A 19,318-nucleotide genomic window follows, 5' to 3' on the forward strand; every position below is an offset into this window, starting at 1 on the left:
GTAGTCTGTATGCTGTTTATTTATTTATATATTCTTCAGGCTGGGTTATTTGACAATCAAAACTTATTTTCTGAATTCTGGCTCATCAATACTAATTGTAAAACTGATTTTTATTTTATTTTATGAATTTCATGTACATTTTTCACATTGATAACACCAATGATATGTTCATATTTTTTTTAATCATTTTTTTATATTACAATTATTTATTTTCATGCTGTAAATCAGCCTCTATTAAGTTTTTCAGTATTTTGTGTATTATTTTAATGTAATCATTAATATGTATTATTGTTGTTTAAATGTGAATATAAAATCATATCTCTTTTATATTGGATTTCTTCAAATATTTAAAATCTTCTTTTTTAAGTCACCATGTCAGAAAGTAACGTTAGTCACCAAGCTTAGAAATTGAGAATGACCCATAAAGCACAACTTCACCTGTTGTATCAGCTCCACTACCGTGCAAAAGAACTATAGCCTATGCATATTTTATTTCACTAACGTTGCTTCGGTGATAAAGTTAGAGTTGTTTGCGCTTTTCAGCATACCTGAGCTAAAAACATAAGTGAAAGCGAAGTCATCCAAAACAGATAGAGAACGCTAACATGCATAGTAAAACTAGTCGGCTTCCTTTCTCGAAATCAGTTCCTTTTATAGATGTAGGCAGAGCTTGTTTAACACTCCCCCAGTCGAGTCGAGCTCAACCTGCGCATCAAACGCAACACTTCTGATTGGCCAATCCGGAAAATGTAGACACACTTCACAATGATCCGCTGAGCAGGGTGTACTTCAGCGTTTCCCTATATTTACTTTTCACTCAATTAACTGGAAATTAAGGTAAGAATCATGGATTAAGATGCAATACCATTCAAATAAGCAACCTGACACCTGGCGCGAGAGAATGTTTGTTTCCTTCAGCACGCAGGTGAGGAGAGACTATAAAGACGACCTGAGCGTAAAACGACTGAAACTAAACTAAAAGAAAGCTCAGTGATCATTTATATTCAAGTTTAAGGATTTTAAATAGATAATAATTAATCTTTACTTCACAACGTTTGTATGAAAACAAGGCGTTTGATCACATTTCACTTGACTTGGATGTTTGTTATTGTAATGGACGGTGATTACAGATATATAGTTTTGGCGTTATATGTTTGTTTATGTTTAAACTTGTCTTATGGGAAGCCAGTTTTTTGCTGCTGAGCAGAAAAAAACGTGAATTTGATTCTAAAAACCGAGACTATTCTCATGAACAAAAGCAATGGTGCGAGTTTTCAGACTTCCCCTGTGTTCAAATAGATCATGCCACTTCCTGATTTTGTTTATTCAAAACACGCATTTCATAGCACAGCAAGTTCCTACATTTTCACATCATCATACAGCTACAGGTTCAAATCTAGATTATTCGATGTAAATAACCATTTATTTTGACATGTCTAATGGCTTTTTATTTAAATAAACATTAATCATTTTAACATTTAAAATGTTCATGACACAATTGAGCGGTTAATTTGAAGTAACCGCAGGGTTACCCCTCTTAGGCCATTTTATTTTCATAACTTTACATGCCTTTTCTAGTTATTTAAGATTTCGATTTTTAATTAATTAATTAATTTATTTTATGGATTTTGATTCAGGCTGATTCACTAATGAAACTTGCTGACCACTTTGTGAACCGTTTTAATCGATTCTTTGACGTTTACTCCTCACAATCTCTATGAAATAATTGAGTAGATAGGCCAATAATAATTTGAAACCCTCTTCTTTTTTATGAAAACTTGGTTACTTGTGTATTTAATGTGGCGTTTGCATAAAATACTAAAGTGTGTTCTCTCTCAAGTGAGGAACACGTAGTATTAAAGTTTAATGGGGAAAAATAGTGGGCAGTCTCTTTATTTTAGAACAGATCATAACTATAATATATATATATTTTATAAATAGTTTTATGACTTAAGAATTCCATGATGTTTGCAAGACTTAAGTAATTCTCATTTTCCGTGTCTAATTTTAAATTCCCTTATATTTACTTGTTTGCATGGTCATGGTAACCATAGAAATCCACAGCCTATATGAAACTACAATCTACATGTAAGCAAAATACTTTTTTGTTTGTTGTTCATTAGCTCTTTTATATCATGTCATTGTCCTCTGAAGGACTGCTGGACTGTCTGTTGTGTGCAAGGCCACAGGTTTTAATTAAAGCATGAACTATAAATATTGTCACAGCATCCTTCATTATGACCTCCAGACCAGTGGTCAGCAGTAAAACACCAAGACGTGCACATGTTGACTCTGCAGACTAGTTTATGGTGGATATTACTATTTTTGCGTAATTTATAAGACTTTATTAAGGAAGGAAAGCACAAAGGAAATTTGTGCTCTGCATTTATCCCATCCAAGTGCACACACATACCCACCTACAGCAGTGAGTAGTGATCAAACGTACACACACCGTGAAGTTCGTGAACTTGGATGGGTTAAATGATGGAATTTAGCCCTATTAAATGGAGAGCAGCATGACCTTCGGTTTCCAAGTCCGACTCTCTGTCCATTAGGCCACGACTGCCCCAATTATAAACTACACTACATTTATCAGGATGATATTTTATATGTATTAATTGTATTTATGTATGTATTTAAACTTATATTATGTGTTATGTAAAATGAGAATGTATCACAAAATTTTTTTGTGTTTATTGTAATTATGGTCATTATTACGCAAAAATTCGTATTGATGGACTCAAATACATATAAAGCAGTTTTAGTTGTTTTTCCTGACAGAAGATTGTAAAGAGCAATATTTCTGTAAAAACACCTGCACAGCTCTAATCACTGTAAGATGCAGATCCATGGCATCTGCTCTGCTGTGTGCTGTGAGATGTCAGGTTGTGATTGTGTTTCTGGGTTAAGCGGAGCATTCCTGTACTGCAGGGTTCGTCTAGTGGCTCTTTACATGCCCTTAAGGCATGTGTGACTAACTGGAGCAGTACGCCCTTCACACGTCTACCAAGGTTTTTAACAACATTTTTATGCAGAGGTCTATATTCTCTTAAATATTTAATTTTTGAATGCATGTAGAAGCTGTATAAAAGATGTTAAACAAAAAAGCATTTAAGAAGACTTTATTATGGTATTATTGAGTGTGTGCATTTTGACATTGGTGACTGAATAAATTTTTTTTAAAAAGTGAGCTTATACTACTGTATATTGTTTTCAGTTTGGGAAGTGTTGTTTTGAAGGAGGTAACCCTTTTTAGTGTGGGTTCAACTTCCTGGTTATGCTTTGTGGTAGGACAGGCTCGCTTTTATCAGTCTTCACAGTCAAACAAATCGACAGAAAGTTGACACCTTATTGTGGTTAGATGCTCTTTAAAAACTCTCGAGCACTATTCTTTACTGCCAGCTCGAGGACTGCCAAAGATACATTCATATGGGCAGTTTACTTGCATTTCTGCTTTAAGATACAAAGTAAGTCAAGTGGTGCAAAAAAGGTATTCAGACACTGTCTAAGAACACACAGCATGTTTTTTTTTCGACAGTACTTGTGCAAAAAAGCAGAGGAGAGAACAGAAACACCTGTGCTGTCATGCCAGAGGAAGCATGTTTGTACAGGCCCGAACGCTGCAGCTCACATTAGGTTTCTCTAGTGTTCCTGCCTGTGACATTCTTCCATACTGCTTGTTTTTTTTCTTTAGAAGAGGTATAGAGAAGTGATTCCGGCATTTCAGTAGCATGCATTGCAGAAGTTATGTTTGTGAGTGCAGGAATGCATTTGTGAGAGAGGAAACAAGCTCGTGATGGTGTGTTTTATAGAAGGTTTATATTTTTAAAAAGTTGGTTTGCTCAGTTTTGTTTTTGCACAGTGTTTTTTGCTGGTTTCAAAATATTGCTTTTGTTTCGCATTTCACTTTAAAATTTATAAGTTGTAAATGTGTGTTTATAATTCATTTAAATAGCTTTTAACCCTTGTTCTTCAATTAAAAAAAAAACCTTGACAGATTTTTCTTAGTCAAAAAATGTAGTATATGTTTATGAAGTTTAGGATTTATGAGCAATAATTTATATAAAATATAATTTGCAGTGTTTCCCACAGAATTAGATTATATTTGTGGTGGTGCGGTGTTTGGGGACCGGGGGGGGGTTAAGTTAAATATATCATATATATATCATATATATATATGTATATATATATATCATATATATATATATATGTATATATATATATATATGTATATATCATAAATATATATCATATTTTTTTAGTGACAAGTACACATTTCCATTGCCAACACTTAGTGTCAGATACCTTAAAGGGATAGTTCACCCAAAAATGAAAATTCTATCATCGTTTACTCAACCTCAAGTTGTTCCAAACCTGTATTAGTTTCTTTGTTCTGCTTAACACAAAGGAAGATATTTGGAAGAATGACAGAATCAAACAGATCTTGGTCCCCATTGACTTCCATAGTAGGAAAAATATATACTATGGTAGTCAATGGGGACCGAGATCTGTTTGGTTACAAACATTCTTCCAAATATCTTCCTTTTGTGTTCAGCAGAACAAAGAAACTAATACAGGTTTGGAACAACTTGAGGGTGAGTAAACGATGATAGAATTTTCATTTTTGGGTGAACTATCCCTTTAAAGACATTGCTATGCCATTGCTACACTTTCTATGCTATGACTGCTCCACAGACTTCTTGTTGCAAATTTTGCTCACACACAGACACACAAACCTGGACCTGGAGATGGACACACACACACACACACACACACACACACACACACACACACACACACACAAACACACACACACAAACAAACAAACAAACAAACAAACACACTCAAACTCACAAACTTACTGACACACTCAAACACAGGCTCACACACTCAAACATTCAAAAAGACACACACACACTCAAACACACAGGCTCACACACACACCAAACTGGACCTGGAGTTGGACACACACAGACTCTGACACACACACAAAAACCTGGAGATTGAGGTGGACAAAAACCAACACACACCAACCTGAACCTGGAGATAATAATAATATAATGTCTAGTCTGGTGGCTGTGATATATATAAACCTACCAACGTCCGTTGCCATGATTTTTGGAATAACTGATCGCGAGAGGGAAAAAATGACGTTTTAGTCGCATAACATCGGTTAATGGAAACGCCGTCATTTCGCAATAGTTGTTTATCGATATTTAGAAGAAAAAAAAACACAACAGTTTTGCGCGAATCTGTAATGGAAACGCGACAGCGCTTAACATAGACTAACTTCTCAGAGTTATGTTGAGCAACAGTGTTCATTACTAACCATTCAACTCCGGATTGATTCTGGAATCTTCGCTGGGGGAATAAGCATTAAGCACCGGCAACAATCCGTAACTAACGCATGCTCATCATGTTTTGATTCAGATCGTGTTCGAAGAGGAGGGGCTAGTCGTGCGTGCCTCCGTTGTCAGTTTGTGAGAGGGAGGGAGCAAGCAGCGCGCAGCTCTACAATAAAATACAATTGTACCCATATTAAATAGTTTAAAAATCAGAATCAATCCGTGGCGGTCAGCGTTGATATTGTGGCGGGCCGCCACAAATTAATGAATGTATGGGAAACCCTGATTTGATAAAACATGTTGAACACAAAAATGGCTAGAAAGTCAAAGCCATAAATCTAAACAAGTTTTGTTCCAAATTTGAGGTCGATATTTTACAAAATGAGCTTTTAGTAAGATTTTGATTTGAGTGCAGTACCAAACTTTTCCGTAAGATTCCAGCAAAGCTCCGCTTGCATACACGGTGGGATTTGTGATTGGCAGGACAGTATCATTTCTCTCTATCAGTCATTACAGGTATAAACACAAACACACACACTTTGAAGAAAATGGCACTGTCTGGTATTTTTTCCTTTTTGTTAATTAATTTTTTTTATTTTGAAGCCCTTCCAACAGAATGAAAGCCTCTTAACAAAGAAAATCTTCTAGATAAATGTTAAAAAAGGTTAAAGGGTTCTTTATAAGGACATTTTGGTCCTTAACGTCCTTAGAGGAAATATTTTGTGTACCTAGTGTAAAATAAATGTATTAAAGGAAATGAGGTTAAAATATTAACACCCCGGCAAAAAAATAAAATAAAATAAAAAAAAACTGAAAAGGAGAAAAAAATTCAATAAGGGTTAAACAGGCATTTTGTTTAAAAAAAAAAAAACGGTATAAAGGTAGCCAGTCTTGCACTTGAGATTGACGTCATGCAATCACCTTCATGCAGCAAACTTACCTTCCGCTTAGTACAGGAGGGAAGTACTGGGCCCATAAACAGCATAACTGAATAGCAAACAAATCTTCTGACTGGTCTGAGGACAGTGGATGAATATCAAACATTATGAACACGAACCTTCTGACCTGGAGTTGACAAGGGATTGCCTGTCCCCATTGGGTTTAATGATAAATGTAATCTATAAATCTATATGAACTATGGCATGAAACTGAGGGCTCAAAGTGTAAGTGCAAAAATTAACACATGAAATTCACATTAATTCTAAACTGTTAGCCAGATGGCACTTGGCGATGCTTTTGGTGTAAACCAGAGGTGTCAACCATTAGTATTTCTGCTTCTGATTCTCTAACCTAAAAAGGCAGTAAAGCACTAAAAGATGTTGAAATCATTTATTTATTGTTCTTTTGTGATGGGCTTGGTTATAGCCATGGCTTTTTTATTTGTATGAAATGTATTTGACAAATAACATCGACATGGTCCACATGTCCATATAAGGCCAAAAAGGTGGAAAAAAAAATTAGTTTTTATGTTAGAAAACTTAAAATGTTAAGTTGTATTAAGTGACAATTTATATTACAATTAAGTTATCTCACAAATTTAAATCTGGAAAATACTAAATGTTAAGATGTGATAGCTAATTACAACAACAATAATTTGAAGCTGTGGCAAAATAATTGAAAGCGTTATACTCTATAAACATTTAAAATTCAAGGTTTTTTAAACTTCTTTCAAGACAAGGCTTTAGGCCAGCATTAAAAGTTTTGACAAATGTTGCTTTTGAAATGTCAAATTATAAGAAATGCACTTCGATTTTTATGTTAATTCTACTTTCTTACAATCAGTTGCAGTTTGCATCTTGATTGATTGCAAATTCAATTTAAGTTCAGCAATTAATGTAGAATTTGCAGTGCATTCTCAACTGAATTCTGAATGGTGCACAACTCTGATCTGAAGTCAGCAAGGCAAGGTTTAAAACCTTGCATCTGATGTCCACCAGGTGGCAATAAAACCCTTCAGTTCCCATTGTCTGCACACAGATACTGTAACCTTCCTGTTATGAAGTAGATATGAAACCGTTTTTCTGTAGCTTTTTCAAGGTCGTGTCAGCTTGACACATTGTATCTTGATCTAAAAAAGTATCATATCATCTTTAAAGTATCGTGTGTAAGATCATTCTAAGCTTTACATTTAAAGGTCATCACGAGTCTGGTTAGAAGTGTAAATTTGGGTGTTGGGTCATTGACACCTCTGTGTGCTTCAGGGAGAATGATGGCAAGGATGTTGCGTGTACATCTCTTCTAGCTTGTGGGCAGATGGATTCAGTGTCTCTCACATCCATTGTCACGCAGGGGTGGATGACAGTTTGTGGGGATGTGGGGTTCATTTTTAGGTTTATGTAAAGTTCAGCTGTGTTGGTTAATCAGAGACTGATTAACTGCTATCTTCCATATCAGACACATTCTTAACAGTATTTTTGATTAAATCCAATTGTCCTGGGGTATTTCTAGGGTCTAAATGAAGGGTGCAGATGTCAGAATCTCCGTCATGCGGCGCAGGAAGGAGTGCGCGCTCTGTTTGTCCGACTCATGCCTGAAGCTCCTCTGCCCTGTCACAGCTGGCCGGCCCACATACTTGTGTCCATGTGTAGACTGTCTGTCTCGCTCTTTCCCTCTCCAATCCTGATGGTAGAAAATCAAGCTCTGGTTTTGGGTTGACATTTAATTTAGTAAAATCAGAGCGAGAATGCTTTTCTTAACATTATTAACTACATTCAAGATATTTGTGTTAAATTAACGTTGAATAATAATTATATATATATATATATATATATATATATATATATATTTATTTATTTATGTGTGTGTAATATGTATATAAGAATACAATAATAATACAGCATAACTAATTAATAAAGAATAATAGGTACCACTTTATTTTAACGTGTCCTATAATAAAATGAAATTAAATACAATAAAATATAACAATTACAAAAGAATTATATAACATTTAGTATTATATACAATCAACAATAATAAAATATCTGTAATTATATGCAATTATACAAATGAAATATTCTAATTGTTTATCCTAAATGTATACTTATTGTAACATTAACATTTAGATATTTATTTACATTTATTATCATCATAATACATGGTAATAAAGACAGTGTTAGATTTATAAATTAGATTTATGAGATGAAATGAAGATGACATTAAATTATGAATAATAATTTCTTATATATATATATATATATATATATATATATATATATATATATATATATATTAGTTGATATTAGAAATCTTAAGAAAACATTATTCATAATTTATTGCCATTTCAGTATTTGTGTTATTGAAATGTATATGTATAGTAAAAATAATAGCCTATTTTATTTCTTAATCTTGTTAAAATTAACAACAAATGAGTAGTATTTTTACTATATTTATATAATCAATATTATAATTAATATATATGTAATCATATATAAATATGTATTACATTTATTATCATCACTATGTGTTTGCTTGATTAATTTCATTTTTAATGAAAGATACAGGCTCTGTGTGTGTGTGTGTGTGTGTGTGTGTGCATGTGTGTGTGTGTGTGTGTGATTATTAGCCTGGGGGAACCTGCACAAATCTGTCCATGTCTTGGGTTCTGGGGTTAATGTTAACCCGTGGTGACGTGGCATCGTTGGAATCTGGGTCAGGAGGAGCGCTGCCGCAGACCGCCTCACTGCAGCGCAGACCAGAGCCTCCCCTACAGCCACGTGACTCTGTCGTCTGACGCGGCAGCGGGGAGGAAAAGGGTGGGGTTGTGTTCTTCTCTGGTTGGGTGGTAGTAGTAGTAGTGGAGGCGAATGCACGTGCAGGCACATGCTGTCAAACGCTGGTGCACAAGCACTGCAGTGGGGAGGAAACGGCCCACTGCATTCACACCCAGCATCTAAACTAGCACCACTGTTATTAACAGATCAGATGAGGACACATTCTGCTAATAGTAACTGGGCTTCAGTCATGCTCACTGAGATCATTTCCTATCTTAAATTTAGAAGTATGATTTTTTTATTTTATGTACTATTTGCCTCATGAACAGTTATAGTCCTTTAGTCTTTATGAACAATTCAATATATAAATATTTTTTTTTATCATCAAAATAAATGATGGTTATGAAAATACAGTGAGATTTCATTTATAAATTGTTTATTATTATATAATTATAATTTATCAAGCAAATATAAGAACAGGTTTTGTAATACATAATAAATCAATAGTATTATATTTATTAATTTATTAAATATTAGTTTTAGAATGATGAATACATGTATTTATGTCTTTAAAAAAAATATCAAATTGATTGGTCACACTTTATTTTAAGGTCCAGTTCTTTGTGTTGGCTTACTATTAACTACAACTTATTTGCGTCATATAATATTCATAACCGTTTATCATTTATAATGTCATTATCATCACGGTGTTAGCCTTACCAATTTAATTTATTAACTTTATTTGATAATATTTAAAAGCTTTGCATCTGCCTTAAACAAACATCCTTTAAATCACTTGATACTTGACCTTGAGTTACTTTTTGCTTTAATAATTTGTCTTTCTATAATTTGAATGTATATTTTGTAGAGCTGGAGATAAATTACATTTGTAAACATTCAAGAAAGCTTGTTAGGTTTACCCTGTCAAACTGTTCCACTTTTGAGTTTAAATGAGTTTTTGAGTCCCACGTCTCTTTTCCTTGTGCTGCACTCATGATTAATTTATTCAAGTTCTTTTAAGTCCTGTCTAGTACTCCTGTGCTCCGCTCCTATTGGCTGCCGGGACATTTTGGGTTGAAAAATATCCATGGAAACAGCAGAATGATCGGTCTCGCTCCTTAGCCAATAAGATTGCAGGGTGTGTATGCTGTAGTCAAATGAGCAGCCTCATTTTAGGGTACCCCCACTCCCCAATCCGAGGGGTGTAAAGCTGACAGGGGGGCTTAAGACAGATCAAGACAGCAGTGCTTATTTAGTCCCCTCGGTTCTTAAATCCTGAATGCCATGAGAACATGAGTATGCCCTGATAAAAAAAAAAAATAAAGACCCCCGCTCACTGCAGGATGCACTGTAGGTCAGTGAGACACTGTAGAGACACATTTACCTACTTTCAAGGCTGTTCGTTTAGAGGAGAAACAAAGTCCTTCAAAGAAAAAAAAGTTTCTCTTCAGCTTGAACACAAAAGTCTGACCTTGGGCTTTGAATGTGTTGTCATGCTGTTTAACTCTGAGGTCCGTCTGTTCACTTGAGGATTTTTGTGATGTTATTTAATCTGTTGTAGGTAGTGACTCTCTTGAGCTGATGAATAAGAATGAGCGAGTGCTTTTTTCAAGGAACATATGATTCTTACAACGATTTAGCCCTCAGCCCAAAGGGAGTGTCAGGTTTGAACTATAAGTCTTTGACTGCTAGAGGGCGACATGATCCTGAGTGCTGCAGTCCTACAGCATTCTCAGCAGCATGTGTGCTTTCACCTGCAGGCAAACTGGGTGCGTGTTCAGGAGGCTAATGCTGCAGCATGCGGGTCTCCCCTGATTTTCGGCACTGCCCCGAGCAGATGTTGTCTGCCACGCTCATACGTGTGGCCAGATGTTGCTGTCGTGAGCACAGGTGTCACAGTTCTTGATGCGAACTGAGTCAACCTGAATGTGTTCTTGTATGGGCAAATCAAATGGTGTGTACACCTTCATTGACTTTCAGAGTGCGGCAAATCGCATGCAAAAGATCATCATTCATAAAGGAGTTTGCATCACTTTTTCTTTTTATCTTGTCTTTTAGGTCTCTGACAGATCGGGATGGGGAATCTGATCAAGGTTCTCACACGAGACATTGACAACAACGGAGGGAACTTTTTCCTGGACTTTGAAAGTAAGTTAATAAACAATCACTACCTGTATTATCTGATGTTGTGGGCTGAGAGAAACAGAAATATATATACAGTAATTTTGCTGACAATATAAAATGAAACAACACTAGGAATATTATACGATTTTTATTGTAAACAACATTGATGATTATTAAATTATATAGTATATAATATAATATTATAATTATAATAATATGATTAATTACTGTCAAATATTACTTCTTACTGCATATATAATTAATAATATTATCATCATTATAATTACTGTTACCTGTTGCTGTTATACTGATCATAATAATCATATTTATTATAAATAAAATTAATGTTAATATAAATAAAACAATTTAAATAACAATAATATTAGTTATGCAGTAAATATTAGTATTATGATTATAATATGATACTAATATAATGTAGTAATATTAATATTAATAAATAAAGTTATTTATATTATAAATAATAATTATCATAATATATATTAGAATGTCAAATAAATGTTTTTACTATTATTATATTTTAATGTTTTATAAATCACATTGATAATTTTGAGTATGACTAATATAACTAATAACTTAACTTTTAATGACTATAACCATATATAATTAATCAATAGTATTTATTTTAATAATGATAATATCAATAATAATAATAATTATTATTATTATTATTAATTAGTAACCATATTTAATGTTTATAACTAGATGTTTTTATTGTATTTAAATTCTTGCATCTAATAAGCGGCGATGGTTGAAATGGCAGTTCCTCTAATAGGAAAAAAACATAATTTCAAAAATAATGTATAACCAAAAATGTAACTATATGGATACAAATATTTAAGCAATAACACTCCACCTCAAATCCAAGCAAAGACCTGAAATGCAGCAGCACATCTAAGACTGAGCTGATTTCTCCTCTGCAGATGCCAAGCCCACAGAAGCTGAGAAGAGAGTATGGGAGGAGGTCAATGAGGTGCTGACAGAGGCTATGAGTGTGTTACAGGATCTGCAGGCATATAGCGGAGCAGGTGAAGCCATCAGGCAGGTGAGTACATCCATGATGCACTTCAGGGTCTTCACACATCAGCCTGGGCTTTATGTTACTTTGCATGACAAGCTCTCATTATTTCTGTTTGTAAATAATGTTGTGTTTAAGCATGTGCATGTTGTCTCCTCAGGCCATACAGCATCCCAATGATGAGCGTGTGCAAGAGAGCGCGTGGGCCGCTGTGGTCCCACTGGTTGGCAAACTAAAGAAGTTTTATGAGTTCTCACTAAAACTGGGTATGTTGTTTTTCTCTTTCGCTTTAATGTGCATAGCACACAACACTATAAATAATAACATGCATGGCATAGGTGATAAATGAGAGGACATTTTTAATGATCTACTCTCCCACATTTCCTCACAGGGATATATGGCTATATGATATACACTGACCCATTTACTTTATACTGTAGTATTAGCATCTGCTCTGGACTGTGTTTTGATTTTCAGAGATGTAAAAAAAATATAAGAACTCGAGCCTAATTAAATCACAGCTAAATGACTTTGCATAACATATTTTGAAAATGTTTTTAGGAAGTTGTATTTCGGTTCTGATTCAGTGTGTGCTCCTAGGGAACAAGCCATAAACAGAGCAGCAGTGCGTCATAATTGGATTAGCATGCTCTTTGGGCAAGGCCAGTTTCTTTCACCACATCCAGCAAAGACAGCACACCCCAGATTTACTGTACCTTACAGATAAATTCATTATCCTTAAAATAAAAACATTTTGTGGAACAGACAGAACCATTCAGAAGTTTGGAGTCTGTAAGATTCTCTTATCATTTTGTCTTTTTTGAAAGAAGTCTCTTATGCTCACCAAGGCACGTCTTCATCAAAAATACAATAAAAACCGTAATATTGTGAAATACTATTACAATTTAAAAATGACTGTTTTCTGTCTTTCAGCAGTTATTACTTCAGTATTCCGTGTCACATGATCCTTCTGAAATCATTCTAATATGCTGATTTTTATATTATCAATTATTAGCAGTGTTGAAGATACTTGATGCTGTACATCCTTTGATGAATAGAAAAAAACAATATTTATTTGAAATTAACATTTTTGCAACATTAAAAATGTCACTGTCAAAGTCAAAAGTTTACTGTCACTTTTGATGAATTTAATGCATTTTAGCTGAATAAAATGTTAATGTCTATCAAAAAAAAAAAAAATCTTACTGACCCCAAACTAATGGTAGCATATGTTAGCTGTACTGTACATATGTAGCTCAACTGATGTAGCATGATTCTGACAAAGGCAAGCTTCTGAGTTTGATTTCTGAGTTTGACATGAATATTGATAAAACATAAAAATCTGACAACTGACTACATGTGGCGTGGATGCTACTGTAGAAAGCATATGGAAAATTCTACTATTATATTATCCAGTAAATTCCAAAGATTGATACTGTACTCGGTGCAGCAAATTTAAAATTCCATATTAATGCATTTGTTCTGCCCTCTGCTGTCTTTGCAGAAATATTTTGTCTTATAATCTTGTATGTCAGTGTACTGTCACATACTGTAAGTACAGTATGAGATTTACTCTGTGAAAAATGCGGTTGTTTTTATGCTCCTTGTCTGTGCTTGTAAGTCTGTGGGTTTGAGTCATTCAGATGGAGGGCTTGATGTTGAGAAATAGGTCATGACCTTATTAAACATGACATGGCCCTTAATCACACATCAACACCAGCCAATGGCAGCGCTTTCTGGAGGAGAGGCTCTGGTGAAACATCTCTGTCAAACACACAGCTGTATTCCTCAAGCACCTACTCTGCCTAATTTGTCATAAAAGAGCGACCCTAACCCAGTATTATCCACCAAAAGCATTAGCAGTTCTGTTTCTTCTGTGTCTTGTGTAGAAGACGCTCTGCAGGGCCTGTTGGAGTTTCTCACCAGCTCGCGCTGCAGCCCAACTCAGCATCTGGAGCAGGAGCAGGCGCTGGCACGGCAGTTCGCTGAGATTTTGCATTTCACGCTGCGCTTCGATGAGCTGAAGGTAACCAGGCAACCTCAGGTCACACCCATTCTGCACATGTCTTATCTTTCTTGCTTCGAGATGGGCAAAATCAACAATTAGACAGAATGAGAGGATGTGGAGCAGAAGTGTTGTTAGTGGGACTCCAGCATCCTGTCTGTAATCTCAGACCTCCACAAATCTGTAATTAACTCATCTGGCCATTAAAAATCTGAAAATTATATTCATACTGGCAGTGATTATGCAATTTCTTTTTAAACCGCAGGGGAAGGTATAAATACTTTCCGTCTACCTATTTTTATGCACATTTTTGGGATATCACACAAAAAATTGCGGAACAAAGAAATTCTGAAAAAAAACCCAAAAAGGATAAAAAAAATATGTGTGTAGACTCTATCATCGGATCACATTTTCCTAAATGCGCATAAAAAAGTCAGGTAACTTTGGACAATGGGACGGCGTAACTGTACTAACCAGCAGACTGTTCTCATTACACAGCATCTGAAATGTTGTTTTGGTCATTCTCAAATGCCAGAGCCAAAGTCTGTTGTCAAAGTGGTTTGGTATAACAAGCTTCCAGAACTGTCTAAACATGACTGCACTCCCAAACAGCAGGCATCCGCCTCTAAAAGTGAGATAAAACATGACCGTGTTTATTACGTTATGTCTGTGCACTCTGAGGCTATATAATTTATTAAATATGGAAAAAGATCCACAGTGGCTTCTCCTATTGCAGCAAATTCCCTTGTTCTTAGTCCTCTTTGTTGCCAGTTCATCATGAAGTGATGATTTTGTTCTCTTCGTCTTGCTGGATGGAATTCGCAATTCATGCTTTATTCGCAAATGTTTTATCCAATATTCCAATTTTGCACACAAATGAAATTCGCAGTTTTGGATTGAAACATAGCTACTGTAATAATAACAGTCTTCAGATCGAATAATATCCTTTTAAATTATGATTTAAAGTAGAATCATACATTATCAACACATTTATTCTCTCTATTCCAGAATATTATTATAAGTCGATTCTCCATATTCTGTAGCTTATAGAATATAAACACTGGACATTACAAGACTAAAACTTATGTTACTTTATCTCTTATCTAATTTTAGGAATCCTTTAAGAAACATGCTGCATTGCAACACACATTATGCACTGATTTTGGACTTAGAAAAAGCTAAAAATGAACATTTAATAAAATTTTACACTGATATCCCCCAGCCACGCATATCCAAAAATTCCATCTTGGCTAAGTGATATAATTTTGTATAAAAACAGCAAAAATTCACTAATAAATGACCGTTTTCATTATGTTCATCTATAACATGCAATTAGAAAATAGATTGGGTGAATTTTCATTTCATGACGACTTAAAAAATGTTAAAGCTTATCCTACAGTGAAGCTGCTTTTTTTTCTTATCAGTTTGGTTCTGAAACTGATAGCAGCCACTGTATCACACGTAATGCAATTGCTATAGAGCATGTGATATGATAGAATTTATTGGTAAGCCACTGAATTTTGTATCAAATTAGTTAACTTAATTAGCTTTGTAGTGATTCGGCTAATTAGTTGAACTAATGGAACACAAAGTCCAGTTGCCACCAATTAGTCAAATTAATGGAAAACTAAGTGCACTTACTTTCAAAGGTGCCATAGAGAATCTGTTATTGTCTAGATAACTGCACTCATGAAGTCTGTCACAAAACCCAGCGGTGGATGAAATGACCATATGCTCTTTTCATTTTCTAGCTGCTCACTCAAATTCATACATTCCCAGTAAAATGAAAAATGCATGAATGCGTGTTTACATGTTTTCCATTCCCATATTCAGCAGAAATGCAATTTTCAGCTGCCAGTTCTGCATTTAAACGCTCACCTGCTCCTCACCTCTCTCTCTTCCAGATGACCAACCCGGCCATCCAGAATGACTTCAGCTATTACAGAAGGACCCTGAGCCGCATGCGTATCACCAACCAAACAGTGAGTAAACCTGCTCCGTATGGAAATGTGGCTCATCATCAGATAGCCTATGCTTTAGTAATACCCCGTTCCCCAGTGTCAAAGGGGTTAATGTGAGCTCTTCTGTTCTCTAATGGTCTGGATCATTAGGTGGCAGAGCAGCACAAGATCCTGAGTCAGGGAAACATGAGAGATCGCACACATCTCATCCTCTCCATCTTTTCCTGCTATTTATTTTGCATGTCTCCCTCCCACTTTTATCTTTTAGCTGACACAGAGCTGTAGTGCGTTCGGTTGACGTCGAGTCGGTAACGAGTGCTAACGACTTCAGGCTCATTAGCGTGTGCTGTATCATCAGGGAGCGGCTCAGCAGGGGTTGACACCGAGGATCGTTGACCTTGCCCTCACCAATTAAAAGCACTATCTGTGAGGAATAATTACGACAGCCGCTTTCATCTCATGAAACATAAGCTCGGCTGTGGAAGAGCACGTATTAGGAATTCTGGACATGTCTGCAGTCTGTGGATTAAAGCAGGATTTACATTCGTTTTTTTAGCATAGAGTAATGAATGAAATGTTTCAAGTCAGCTAAAATGCATTTTCAGTGCACCAGAATGCCCAATTTCTACATCCATTTCCATGATTAACTACTTAAGTAAAGCTGACCAAGGAAAAGTGCATCTCTAACCTCCAAAAAGCCCATGCCTTAACTCACCCCTTTAGTTTAAGCCTTCAGAAGTATGGATTCTTTTCACATTTAGATACTGAAGAAAGAAAAACATGCGTGTTCTTTCTACAGGCAGAAGAGCATAATGAAGTTGACAACGAACTGGCCAATCGCATGTCTCTCTTCTACGCCAATGCCACGCCCATGCTGAAAACGTTAAGTGATGCCACAACTAAATTTGTATCAAAGGTAGGTGGTTGTTAAATTCTGCTGTATTTTGATTATAGCAGTGCTTACACAACTCAAACCACTCAATTGGGTTTTTAAATAAATGATGTCCAGATGCTCACGAATAAATTCAACTTAATTAGTTCTCAGAAAATACATCTGCAACTCATCTATATAAAAATCTTTCTCGATTGCTTTCACTCCCAAAACACTGTTTTCTCATTCCAAACCATGGTAAATAACACATTTTGCTCTCTCTCTCTGATCAGCATGCAGAACTGCCCGTAGAGAACACAACAGACTGTCTGAGTACGATGGCAAGTGTGTGTAAAGTCATGTTAGAGACACCGTAAGTTACATGTTTGTGTTTAATCACTGGCCTTTTGTTTCTTCTGTAGCAGGCTGTAGCTTTGTAATTCACCCCGTGTGTGTGTGTGTGTGTGTGTGTGTGTATTGATCAGGGAGTACCGCACTCGTTTTGCCAGTGAGGACACAGTGTTATTCTGTCTGCGTGTGATGGTGGGGGTGATCATCTTATACGACTATGTCCATCCAGCTGGAGCTTTCGTAAAATCCTCCAAAATCGATGTATGCCTTATTCTGCTTTCTTATCCTTTTAGTAAAAGTTGTTTTATTGAAATGTATTCCTTTAATTTAATTACATTAATATGCTGTTTAGCCGATGCATTATTTTAACTGATTTTATATTTATAGTTTAATTAGGGTTCAATTTAACACATTGTTGAAATAAATGCAAAATAGTTTTTAACACTAAATGAATTTGCTAATGTGTCTTATTACAAAGCAAATACAAAACCTAATTAAAAATAAAATGATATAATATTCTCGTCTTTCTTTGTATGATACAGATGAAAGGATGTATTAAGGTTCTGCGGTATCAGCCGCCCAACAGTGTGGAGGGGCTTCTCAATGCCCTCAGGTCTGTGAGCTTTACTGGACTCTTACAGTATTGATAGAAAGCCATATAAGACTTTGATTCTGCCAAAAACCTTGCAGTATGTATTCAACATTCTCTCTTGACTCTCACAGGTACACAACAAAACATTTGAACGATGAGACTACCTCCAAGCAAATCAAAAACATGTTGCAAGCTTGACTGTGTCTGCCAAAAGTATTTCCTCTCGAATACATTGGACGAGACGCTTCAGCAGTTTTAGTAATACAATGAGACTAGCCATGTATCATGTGGCAGCTACTGTTGTCAGTCTGTTTTTACTGTTGTAGTTTTGTTTTTTACATCTTATCCTGTTTGACTTAGTCACGTGTGGCCTTTAGATTTCAAAGATGCTTCTTTGTTGTGTGGCGTCCAACAAAGGTGAGCTTCGTTCATTCCCTTCCCATGTTTTCTGCAGTTTACTGAGTGCCCAGGCAGAGGACAACAAATAATGTATTGCTTTTTTTTTCTTTTTTTTTTAAAATAACATAATTTACTGTGATTTTTATTAACATGACTCCTTTGAACTGAATAAAGCTATTTTAACCAAGAGGACTATGAATAGATGACAGCTCTTACAGGAAGGGCTTCCTTGAAACAGGCCATTGAAATCACCATGTACTCTCACAACTTTACTACGTACAAAATAATTAGTTCTAAACCCACATCCTTTCATTTAACAGAGTTCAGGATTATTCATATCCCCTGACAGCGTCTACTCCAGCACGTCATCGTATAATGTCCATTCAAGGCTGTATTCCTGTTCTTTTGCTGGAAATAAACAAACATGTGGTTGAAATTGAGCCCTGCTGTAAGTTAGCATCTCTTCAACTCTCCCCCAGAAACCAAAACCAGAATGTTCAGAAATTCCAGGCTGTCCATTTGATGGTCAGCTGACTGGTGGATTAGTCAAGAGAATGAGATTCCCACATCATCCAGCCCAGGAAGTGGGAGTTTGTTCTACAGAAGTATGAGCAATACATTTCCAGCTCTGACACAGTATTTGATCGCGGCCCCAGTGGGAACGTGCGCCATCTGCACGGGACACCCCTCCCAGTTTGTATTACCATCCTATCTGCTCTGTATGTGTGACCTCCGCCGTGTTTTTTTCTCACTCGACAGCACGCACCCAGTTTCCTCCTGTTTGTCTGGCTGCTCAGCGTGTGTCATCAGCGAGCGCATACTTTCCCCACTGCGGAGTGTGTGATTCCTGCCCCTGCTGTCCTTTCTCCTCATCGGAAGCACACTGTTATTTTAATGGCTTTCCTGATGAGCTCGGACACTTTC

The 19,318-nt window shown here is 35.8% G+C and overlaps 1 protein-coding gene across 1 annotated transcript; it reads left to right on the forward strand.

The window, feature by feature from the left end:
- Positions 1-682: 682 nt before the first annotated feature.
- On the forward strand, positions 683-18,832 carry LOC132096390 (CYFIP-related Rac1 interactor B-like). Its single transcript, XM_059501711.1, has 11 exons — positions 683-837; positions 11,114-11,203; positions 12,121-12,242; positions 12,376-12,481; positions 14,105-14,241; positions 16,125-16,202; positions 16,981-17,097; positions 17,346-17,425; positions 17,538-17,664; positions 17,946-18,016; positions 18,127-18,832. The coding sequence occupies exons 2-11, from the start codon at positions 11,131-11,133 to the stop codon at positions 18,191-18,193; spliced, it is 978 nt and encodes a 325-aa protein (XP_059357694.1). The 5' UTR covers positions 683-837; positions 11,114-11,130; the 3' UTR covers positions 18,194-18,832.
- The last annotated feature ends 486 nt before the right edge of the window (positions 18,833-19,318 follow it).

This window comes from Carassius carassius, chromosome 20 (genome assembly GCF_963082965.1).
Source record: "Carassius carassius chromosome 20, fCarCar2.1, whole genome shotgun sequence".
Lineage (NCBI taxonomy): Eukaryota > Metazoa > Chordata > Actinopteri > Cypriniformes > Cyprinidae > Carassius > Carassius carassius.

Bases quoted from the DNA above. Each gene is read 5' to 3' on its own strand.
- LOC132096390 (XM_059501711.1), top strand. From the start codon at position 11,131: ATGGGGAATCTGATCAAGGTTCTCACACGAGACATTGACAACAACGGA. The intron at 12,243-12,375 runs GTGAGTACATCC...TTGTCTCCTCAG, and splicing joins CAGGTGAAGCCATCAGGCAG to GCCATACAGCATCCCAATGA. The intron at 16,203-16,980 runs GTGAGTAAACCT...TTCTTTCTACAG, and splicing joins TGCGTATCACCAACCAAACA to GCAGAAGAGCATAATGAAGT.